Raw genomic sequence first — 12,049 nt, 5'->3', positions numbered from 1 at the left:
ACCCACTCTAATGCATTGGTCGGTGGTCCGTCCGAATCTGCTGTATGAAGTCTGTGTGTGGTAAGCCATGCGGCAAGCACTGCTCTGCATATCAGGGGCGCTGAGGTCAACCCCCACCAAAGCACTCGAAACCATAATCGCTATATATCCCCTAGATATCCAAGCGCAACTGACAGCAGGAAAGGCGGCACAACGTCTGGTTGCACCAGTAACACAGTTCCATTGGCCGCTAACAGCAAATAGCTAACATGGGGCCTGTCGCTAAGAAATTTTTGTGTCCATTTTCGTTGTATGAAATGAGTAGTCTATATGTTGTATGGTTAGTGTTCATAGTCAGTAACGTCTGTTACCCCCACGTTTTTTATAAACTGGATGAGATGGTAGACTAGCAGTAACGTTTGAAATGCATATGACCCTCATAGATGGTATTAAGTACTAACTGGTACTACTCAATGTTCTCCAATCTGTGCTGTCACCATCATCCATAACCTGCTTGTCGAAACTGTAACCTATGTACAAATTTTTCGGAGTTTTTGAGATCAAGTGTGGTACCAAATGTCCCCAACTTTTTAATGCAAGACGTTGATGCACTATGTACAGTACATATCAATTGGACCTTTCGACACCAAGCACGTGCTGGTTCATGTTAGGTAATAGTAGGCGCGAAGGAAATAAATACAAAATGACGCGAGGAATGATGTTGCTTGCATGAGTACTAAGTGGGTTAAAATTAAAGTTTTTAGTTTAGGAAGGCTATCCACATTAGATGTTATGTTGAACAAATCATTATGATTTGCACAGAGGACTCTAAAGGGTTCATGCTAAAGATGTTCTACAGTGGGGCAAAACTAATGGTTTAAAGGATGTAGTGTTTCTACTCGGTACATGAAAAAAGCCAGCACTTTCCACGTCACCGCGGATTAGGTTATAGATGAATGTAATACCTAGCATGGTTCTACGATTAGATAAAGAGGGTAAATTAATTAGAAGCAGTCCACTAGTATACGACGGTAACCTCTGGTTTGCATCACGAACAAGTGAAGTATATAGGGATTTTGTTACATAGGGGTCATTGAATTCTTTCGACCACTGTTTAATGAAACCAAGCACACCCCTGGGTTTATTCACCATGCACGAAATATGATCGATAAAGTCAAGTTGAGGGTCCATACGGACACCCAAATCATCAACTATATTAATTTTTACCAAAGAGCTGCCGTTCACCGTATGTCACGATGGCGCAATATTTAAGAACGAGAAAAAAACCCCTTCCCCAAGATTATTTAAGGGGCTACGTATGGTATTTAATTTATTTATATTTTATTATTTATTATTATAAATGCGCCATATTTAAAAATTTGTTTGTTGAAGTTTCACGTCGTTCATTGACAATGTTATGCGTAGTTAAAATAAGGCCGTTTGAAGTTCAATGCCATTTTAAAAGTCTGTTTTTTGCGCCTAGGAGACTCGCGATAACTTCTAATTTTAATTTAACAAAGTAACTTAATTTTTTAGTCGAAATTCGGGGTTTTGACTTTAAATTTTTATAAAAAAAAAAAAAAAATTAAAAAATATAAACCCCACGTAAGTACCTCCTTTAACGAATGCAAAATATTTTTTTGGTATAGGATGATTTAGTGAACAGTTATAACTCCTAGACCACTTTAAATTTTTCAATATAAAATTTAACATAAATGGATTAAATGTTGTGTTATTATATGGATTTTAATTTTAAAAACTAACTTTAGTCATTTGGCCACAACAAATTTTTTAAAAGTGGCCAGTTTTGCAGCGAATTAACCTTGTTCGCCTGGCCTGACTTCGCATGATCAGATATAACCACTGTTGCCAGAGTCGCTTTTTTCCCGTCAAATCTGGCTTTTTTTGAATGCCATTTGCTATAAAAATTTACAAACAGCGGACAGCGGGAATTCTGGCTTTTTATTTTGTTTAAATGATTTTTTCCGATTTTTTTGTGTATGATTGTTACATTGGTTGCGTTCAAAACATGATCCATCAATGCAATAATTGATACTTTTAAGAATATTCTTAAGAATACTTTTTTTAAATGCTTTTAAGAATACCTACACGGATAGCATAAGACGAAAAAAAAACGACTCTCAGCTGAAAAGATGCCAAAAGAATACAAACAGTTATTGCAAATGCACAATAACTGCAAAACTGTCTGATTTGCGCGCCCATACCTTAACAAAAAAGCACAAAAGTGCAATCAAAAAAATTTGATTTAATTGAACTACCAAAATATAGGCCGAATTGGGAATCACTACAAGAAAATTTACCTAGTAAAATGGGAAAATATAGAAAACACTTCAAAATTCTGGACTGAAGTAAATACCTATAAGGACTCCGGAGGCAACAACACATTTGCAGACCTGGCCAATGTTGCATTGGATATACTGTCATTACCTTGGTCTAACGCCGAAGTGGAGTGCATATTTAGCCAAGCTAATCTTGTATAGTCAAAATTGCGAAACAAACTGGAATTGTCTACACTTAATAGTGTACTATATATAAGGTAATATATATAAGGTAATCGGCTTAACTGTTACTTTAAATATAAATATCATATTTTATTGCGAACTTACAGATATGGCTTGCGCAGACTGCAGAAATGCTGCTACACCTATACCGTTCCCAACAAGAATTTGCGTATGATTGGAACAGGACTATGCTATGAAAGCCAGGACCAAACAGCACAAATCGACGACATTATTGATATAATACTATAATCAAACAAATATAATGAATCGTTCTTCCAGTCAAAATCCGCTTTTTTTTAAGGAAAAGTTGGCAACACTGGATATAACGTTTCCATTGTTGTACGGTCTATTTTTGTTAGTATAATCAAAAGTTTAATATTCCAAAGTCGCCCTGCTAATTTACTTCACATTGGATCCTGAATACTCTGCGAGAATGGTTAAGAAATTACTAGCAAACCAAAATTGTAGTAATGACCCTAAATGGGTACACAGTGGCTCATTTTGATCAAGCTGCTCCGTTATATTTTTGAAACGCACCCGACGGTCGTGCCTCGCGTTCAGCGATTCGTAAAGATTTACAAAAACAATTCAAATGAAATTTGGCATCAGAGACATATGTACATCAGTGATGCCAATATGTCCTTTTTCCGGATAGATCTGTCCTGTTTTTAATGCTTCATCCGGAAAAAATTGAAAATCATCCAAATACCTGAAATATGTCCTTTTTTTAGATTTTTCATTTGGAAATCTGTCCTTTTTTTGTAAATCTAATATTAATTCTTTTTTTCTGAAATACTTGCTTTCGCGCTCCAATTTTAATGTATTATTAGCTGCAAAATATGAAACAGGTGGCAGCTGCCATACTTATATCGATAGTTTGGTAAAAAAAAATCATCGAAAAACAACTCTATTTACGGTTTACTTGCATTCTCTATTTCTCAATATTCCAATATTCACCTAATAAATTGGGAAAATATTGAAAATACTTCAACATTTTGGTCAGAAGTGAAGAGGTATCGGGATTCTGCAGGCTTTGAGGACCTGGTGAATTTTGCTCTCAGCCTGCTTTCATTGCCATGGTCAAATGCTGAAGTAGAGAGAGTTTTTAGCCGAGTAAACTTGGTGAAAACCAAAATTAGGAACCGATTAGAGATGGATATGCTGTCATAATTATAACTTGCCTGAGAAGTACCTCCAATTAATTGGCTCCACGGCTGCATATGAGGACAGCAATGATGATGACGGGAAAATAATAGAAGATGCCTTAAAACTATTATCTTAATAATAAAAAATAATAATAGTGAAAACAAACTTTTTGTCCTTCTTTTCTATCCTTTTTTAAATATTTTCATCCTTTTTTTTCTGTTTTTTTTTTCTCAATCTGTCCTTTTTTTCGAAAACATTTTGGCATCACTGATGTACATCAACATCTTAAAAATTTGATGTCCAAGTTTTTCATCGATCATAGCAAAATTAACGAAGTTGTGCAGAGTTGAACGGAGGTCGTTTGGTGTTTAATGTATGTATGTGTATTACAAAGTTTAAAGCACGTCGAGCTTTTTTTAATTAAAATTTTTTTCTCATTTACCTATTTTATGATTTTTAATTCATTACGCTAAAATTAGCCGTTTTGCCGAAATTTTTTTAAAAGTGGTCCGTTTTGCACCACCTGAACAATTCGACAGGCAGACCACCAAAACTTACCAGACGCGACCATTCATAAATTTTGAAACAAATAAGTAACAAACACTAAAGCAGTTGGCAGATGACCTTAAATTTGCTTGCGGTAAACCAGTGAGCCATGAGACGAGGAGAATAGTACTTAATTTACACAAGTACTCTTTTTCCATCGCCCACGTTACCAAGCTTGCAGAGTATTCAAATGATGTTATTTTTTGTGATGAGACGAAAATAACGTAAACTCATGATGGACCCAACAAAGTTTAGAGGACGAAGTCGAAAATAGCTTTCCAGCAGAAGAGTATTATACCAACTGTAAAATTTGGAAAGCTTTCTGTAATGGTATGGGGTTGCATATTATCCCAAAGCGTTGGAGAGCTGCTTATTTTCAATGATATTTTGACGAAGGAATTTTATTTGGACATTCTTAAAAAGAAAATGTCAAGAAGTGTGGCAAAATTGGGATTTTGTTAGTCCTTAAAACCCAAATAAACTACAGTACAAGCTGTACCAGGACAACGGTCCCAAACATAAATCGGTGCTGTGCAGGTCAAGCTGTACCAGGACAACGATCCCAAACTTAAATCGATTCTGTGCAGGACATGGTTGTTGTATAACTGCAGGAAGGCCATTGATACACCTGCCCAAAGCCCCGACTTAATTCCTATAGAAAATTTGAGGGCTTTGTTGAAGAAAAAAGTGTCTAAATGGGCTCCAACAAATAAGAGTGCTTTAATATAAGTCATCCAGGAGAAATGGGAGAAAATACGACAGGTATATTTATGATCTAAAAGATCTCATAAATTCGATGTCGCGACGTCTCCATGCTTTAATGAATGCCAAAGGACTCTATACTAAATATTACCCAAATATGTAAGAACATATGTAATATAAGGGAGAGTGGGGATAGGTGAACCACTTTTTTTTAATAACATTATTATGTCTGAACAATTCGACGTAAGGGTCTGCTGTATATAGAATCTAAAAGAGCCCACATTCCTTGGAATATTAAGTTATTAATTTTTTTATTTTTTTATTCATGTTTTATTTACAATCTGTCTAGTGACAATAGGTACATTTTATAACTAATATTTACATAACAGGAGTAGTAGATTTCCTGTGAAACCTACTACTAAATCTAGTTTATCGTTTACATATCTTTACCTATCAGGGAGATTAAGAATGTGAAATCTTTTGAATCTTCTAACTGTTAGGCTATTGTCTACTAGACCTAAGGCTAATTTGTTTTCATGATTGTGAAGTCTGTCTGTATATTTCGTACTATATTTTTTAATTTCTTCTCTTATTGTTAGAATATTTAGATCCTTGTGAATGTTTGCATTTGATACATAAAATGGAGCGTTAACAATTTGACGCAATGTTTTCCATGTTAATCTGCGATCGAGGTGCATGCCAAGATACTTCACACAGGTATCTTGTGGAATTGCTGAACCGTTCAGTGTGGCATTTGGGCAGTTTCCTGGCCTTTGTTCAAATGTTATTTGGATAGATTTCGAGGAGTTGATTTTAATTTTCCAGCGAAGAAACCAGGCTTCAATCAGATTGAGCTCACATTGCAAGAGGTGAGATGCTTCATCTCTAGATGAGCTTGTTGCCAGAATGGCTGTATCATCAGCGTATGTTGCAACGGTGCAGTGGTTGGTTACTGGCATATCTGCCGTATAAAGGACTGGTCCCAGTACACTCCCTTGAAGAACGCCTGCGTTTATGAGAAGTAGTGATGACGCGTCACTTCTCTGTTGAACGTAGAAGCATCTTTTGGACAAATAGGATCGCAGTAATAAATAGGATTGTGCAGGTAGCCATTTCTTTATCTTATAGAGTAATCCATTGTGCCAAACACGATCAAACGCTTGTTGAACATCAAGAAATGTGGCAGTACAGTATTTTTTATTCTCAAATGCGGTAACAATTTCATTGATAACCCTATGAAATTGCTCAGAGGCCATGGGACTAGCCTCTTCTGAATGCGAATTGATATTCAGGAATGATGGCAAGTTCGTCCAAAATTGGCAACATCCTCTTCAGTAGTATTTTTTCAAATACTTTCGAGAATATTGTCAACAGACTAATGGGACGGTAAGATGATAGTTCAGTTTCTGTCTTGTTTGGCTTCAGGATCATAATTATTTCTGCACATTTCCATTGACTTGGGAAGTGGTCTAGCCTGAGAATAGCGTTGAATACCAGAATGAGAAACCGTATGCATTTTGGTGGAAGAGTTTTAAGAGTGATGCCGTCTATCTTATCCTTGGAATATTAAGTATTATGCAAATATACTATCTTTTGTTTTGTAAAGTTTATTTGCTTTCCAAATTTAGTGTAGTGGTTCATCTATCCCCGTGGTTCACCTATCTCCACTCGAAGAAAGGTCTACATACGACCCTCTTTTTTGGATTTTTCCCCATCCTATGAAAATTCCCTCCACCGTGCTTTTCTATAGGAATAAAATGCTTGGTGGGAGTTTCACCGTGTCGGTAGCAGCTACAGCCTCGGAAGATGGAAATTTGGCCCTAGTCGAGTGTAATATGGATTGTTTTTAGGAATAGACCATATTCGATAATTTTTAGACATAATAACTGGACAAGTTATGCCCCGGTACGAGCTATATCTTGAAACAGGACGAGCGCTCGCCCCAGATAGTGAAGGATTCGCTGCTGTATTATAGTCCCCGGCAATTATTTTTACCACCATAAAGCCAGGATTTTAATATCATACATATATTGTGACGCTTGTACGCGCACAATATATCTTATTAGGAAGAAATAGAATAAAAAAGAAACACTTAGCGACATAAGAAATGGATTGGCGACATTATGAATATAATTTGAATTGAATGCGCGAGCGCGCCACTAATCGTGAAGGAGAGTCATACTGGACCGAACGGAGACTGGCCACACTATTCGGGAAAATCCCGCACAGGACTCTGGCCACACTGAAGCCTCGCCAGGGCCTATATAAAGCGGACCACGGCCCTGGAGTAATCACTTAGCAGCCGACTGCGATTGGGTCGAGTTAACCTCTCCAGTAGTTAGCAGCGAAGTCACTTTTTGGGAACTCAGGTTCCTATTTATAAATCGTAGTTAGGATCTTTGCTGAATTTCGTGTCCGATTCTCTCTGCTGACTTGCGAGTCCGAACCTCTGCAGACTTTCGAGTCCGATTCTCTCTGCTGACTTGCGAGTCCGAAACACTGCCGACTTCCGAGTCCGATTCTCTCTGCTGACTTGCGAGTCCGAAACACTGCCGACTTCCGAGTCCGATTCTCTCTGCTGACTTGCGAGTCCGAAACACTGCCGACTTCCGAGTCCGATTCTCTCTGCTGACTTGCGAGTCCGATTCTCTCTGCTGACTTGCGAGTCCTAACTCTGCTGACTTTCGAGTCCGATTCTCTCTGCTGACTTGCGAGTCCGAAACACTGCCGACTTCCGAGTCCGATTCTCTCTGCCGACTTTCAAGTCCGATTCTCTCTGCTGACTTGCGAGTCCGAACCACTGTTGAATTTCGAGTCCAATTCTCTGAGTTGACTTTCGAGTCCGATCTCGGGGATGACATTCGCTTGTGGGTGGCTTTCAAGGCCACAGACCCACCTTTGGGCGAAGCTATCGGCATCTTCCTTACTGGGCAGCCGCAAAGCAGGACGAGGAAGACAATTCGGAACCACGGCGTACCCCAGGAGCAAGTCCCGGCATGAAATTATGAAGAATTGTACCTTTTAAGTAAATAAAGATTAAGATACATTTAACGGCATAATCTTCGCAATGGAGCTGATGGAAATGATGAGGTTCGCGGAGTATACGGCGGAGGAAAAGTTGAACCACATATATCTGAATTGCCGTAGCCAGATAAAACTGTACACGAGAAGATCGGGGTTTAAAACACTTCCCGAGTTTCTCAAACTGGCAGAGGTAGTCGAGATGATCGAGGCAGAAAGTCTCGAACAACCACAGCACAGACTCAACCCAGAGATCTGCATGGAGTCCGACGGGGGGCCTTTTAAAATAGACCCCAAAACCATCGGCTGCTGTGAGACGGCATGGAACCGGTCAGGGCACACAGGCCAGGCGGTTCCTGACCAATGGAATGCACCGGAAGGTGGAGAGGCCGAGGTGTGCATTCGGTCAGCCGTTGGGAAAGAGGGCACGGAGAAGCAGGAGGACTTCGACAGGGTGGCCCACAATACCGGGAAGAGCAATCGAGGCAAGACGAGAACACGGAGCAAGCAGAGGAGCCGGTACATGAGCGCATTCTCCTGAAGACAGCAGCCAGCTTCGAGAAAACGACGGCAAAACGACGGCAAAACGAGCATCATGGAACAGAGACGGCACGGCAAGGAAAGCAACGGCGCGAGAAAGGAGCGATCGGAGATCCACTGGTCTAGTGGCATCACATGAGGACGAACAAGGCATAAAAAGCAAGAAGCAACAGCATCCAGTCAGGGGGGGGGGGGGGGGGGAAGTGTGACGCTTGTACGCGCACAATATATTTTATTAGGAAGAAATAGAATAAAATAGAAACACTTAGCGACATAAGAAATGGATTGGCGACATTATGAATATAATTTGAATTGAATGCGCGCGCGCGCCACTAATCGTGAAGGAGGGTCGTACTGGACCGAACGGAGACTGGCCACACTAATCGGGAAAATCCCGCACAGGACTCTGGCCACACTGAAGCCTCGCCAGGGCCTATATTAAGCGGACCACGGCCCTGGAGTAATCACTTAGCAGCCGACTGCGATTGGGTCGAGTTAACCTCTCCAGTAGTTAGCAGCAAAGTTACTTTTTGGGAACTCAGGTTCCTATTTATAAATCGTAGTTAGGATCTCTGCTGACTTTCGAGTCCAAACCACTGCCGACTTTAGAGTCCGATTCTCTCTGCTGACTTTCGAGTCCAAACCACTGCCGACTTCCGAGTCCGATTCTCTCTGCTGACTTGCGAGTCCAAAACACTGCCGACTTTCGAGTCCGATTCTCTCTGCTGACTTGCGAGTCCAAAATACTGCCGACTTTCGAGTCCGAGTCTCTCGACTGACTTGCGAGTCCGAAACACCGCCGACTTTCGAGTCCGATTCTCTCTGTTGACTTGCGAGTCCGAAACACTGCTGACTTCCGAGTTCGATTCTCTCTGCCGACTTGCGAGTCCGAAACATTGCCGACTTCCGAGTCCGATTCTCCATGCTGACTTGAGAGTCCGAAACACTGCCGACTTCCGAGTTCGATGCTCTCTGCTGACTTGCGAGTCCGAAACACTGCCGACTTCCGGGTCCGATTCTCTCTGCTGACTTGCGAGTCCGAAACACTGCTGACTTCCGAGTTCGATTCTCTCTGCCGACTTGCGAGTCCGAAACACTGCCGACTTCCGAGTCCGATTCTCTCTGCCGACTTGCGAGTCCGAACTCTGCCGACTTTCGAGTCCGATTCTCTCTGCTGACTTGCGAGTACGAACCACTGTTGAATTTCGAGTCCGATTCTCTGAGTTGACTTTCGAGTCCGATCTCGGGAATGACATTCGCTTGTGGGTGGCTTTCAAGGCCACAGACCGACCTTTGGGCGAAGCTATCGGCATCTTCCTTACTGGACAGCCGCAAAGCAGGACGAGGAAGACAACTCGGAACCACGGTTTACCCCAGGAGCAAGTCCCGGCATGAAATTATGAAGAATTGTACCTTTTAAGTAAATAAAGATTAAGATACATTTAACGGCATAATCCTCTAGCGTTCTACTCTGGGACTGGGTCGGAATCTCTTACAGCAACCACGCCTGAATCAAACAAATATTCCTGCACGAACCCTGGACGTCCCGCTAGCTATCCGCGGACGACAGGGCGTTACAATATTATATTGAAAACATTTTGAGCAGAAAGTTCAAAAACACGCAATAAGTAATGCCTCCTATCCCTAAATAGAGGCTACAGGAAAAGTGGTCTGAAATAAGGAAGACGAAGCAGGATAATTTGGTGGCTTCGATGTCCAGATGACTACATGCAGTTATTAAGGCCCTTGGTAGCCCAAAAATATTAGCTTTGGGTAATTATATCAATATTATATCATAAAAGTGCAAAGTAAGAAATCGTATGTTCACTTTTGTCATGTTGTGGTATGTTTTTTTTAACTTTAATAGTTTTTGTTGAATCAATGAAATTTTGGTTGTAGTATAGTAATAGTAGTTTAAACAAAACTGCATCATTATTTTTTCTGTAAAAGCTATAGGATGGGGAAAAATACAAAAAAGGGATCGTATGTAGACTTTTGTAACCCACGGTACATAAAAACAAATGTATGTTCATATGTATATGTATATCTATGTATGTACAATGTTTAAATGTTCATATGCAGCTTTTTGTTTCATTGAAAATATTCAAGGCCCGCCCAATTGCATACATATGTATTTATGTAGAGATGCAAATATGTAAGTATATACGTCAGTTATTTTATATTCAAGAGCTTTGATTTCATGGATTGTTTATATGTATGTAAATATATAAATATTTACTCATGTACATACACACATATGTATGTACATACGTTCATACATGCACACATAGAAATTAGACCACACATGTAAATAAAATATGTATATGTACATAGAACATATGTACATATGTATGTATAACTAAATAATGTACAAAGGCATGCTGGCTGAAAAAGCTTATTTATTAGTTTTCTAATAAAAAAAACAACGGTTATATTTTAAAATCTTTGATTAATAATTTAAATATATGTAAATAAATTAACAAAATAAATTTTAGCTTGATTTGCTGGTACATAGGAATGTTTATAAATAAATTTTCTTAAAATTTAGCTTAAGCAAAATAAAAACACAAACTATTTTTTATTCAAATATATTTAAATGTATAATTTAAATAAACACATACATATATATACATACATACATGTGAATGTATGCACACATATACATACATATGTAAACATGAAGGAATGTATACAATGCAAATATTGGTACACAAGTAAACAAACGCCTATATAAGTTGTATACCTGGGATCTGGTAAAGTTAGTTTCTTGCTCGCTCTTGCCGCAGGAGTGCATTTCGACTTTTCCATTGCCATCAAGTAGCTGACATCAGCTAAAACAGCTTCTAAGTCCGCCATAGCCCTTAAAATACTGTTATTTGGTTTTATTTCATATATATTACATTTAGAAATAAGAAATTTTATATCGATTTTTATCCCCGAGTTTGTAGAGTGAAAAAAACTTCAACGCATTTATGTTTGTATTATTTTTGTCAACATAAATAATTGGAAGTAAATTTTTGTATAAACACTTTTTCAGATTAGATTTCACGCAATCTTTAAACGTATCGATATTTTACCGATAGGTTGAATAAAATATTTTAAACGGTAATCCGACGGGCAACATCACGGTGAAACGGTTTTGATTTATAAATTCAATTGCATCAACACCTGTTCAAAATATATCGAACATACGAATCTTGACCATTGATCCGCATTGCTGCAGAATCGAAAAAATGTAATAAATTAAACAAATTAAAGGGGTATTTCTCAACTTTAAATAGAAAAAAATTATAAGGCCTTCTATATACAGGGGATTCCATAAAAGCCTAGATGACTGAATTACATCGCTGATATATGTATTCAGCCGTATAGGGATCGACGCAAAAAATTCTGCTTAGTTTTCAAGAAAAAGTTATCTTTTGTGGTATTTTATATACAGACCTGCTCCGGTAATCGAAAACGGCAAGATTTTTTCGTTGTTGAAAACGAGAAATTGGTGCTCCGGTAATCGAAAACGAAAGATATTTTCGATTTCAAAAACGGGCACCATTTTCTGGCCATAATGAAAAGTAAATGACATTTTTTTATATGAA

At 38.9% G+C, this 12,049-nt stretch overlaps 1 protein-coding gene across 1 annotated transcript in view; it reads right to left on the bottom strand.

Moving 5' to 3' along the window:
* Gprk1 (G protein-coupled receptor kinase 1) overlaps positions 1-11,523 on the bottom strand; it is a 94,482-nt gene extending 82,959 nt beyond the window's left edge. Inside the window, exon 1 of the mRNA XM_041775609.2 lies at positions 11,200-11,523. Within this exon, the coding sequence (XP_041631543.1) occupies positions 11,200-11,312 (113 nt within the window). The 5' untranslated portion in view covers positions 11,313-11,523. The remainder of the gene's footprint in view (positions 1-11,199) is intronic.
* Between the last annotated feature and the right edge of the window lie 526 nt (positions 11,524-12,049).

The sequence above is a fragment of the Drosophila kikkawai genome, chromosome 2L (assembly GCF_030179895.1).
Source record: "Drosophila kikkawai strain 14028-0561.14 chromosome 2L, DkikHiC1v2, whole genome shotgun sequence".
NCBI lineage: Eukaryota > Metazoa > Arthropoda > Insecta > Diptera > Drosophilidae > Drosophila > Drosophila kikkawai.
Note: the sequence above shows the minus strand (reverse complement) of the source record. Positions and strands in the feature narration are given on the sequence as shown.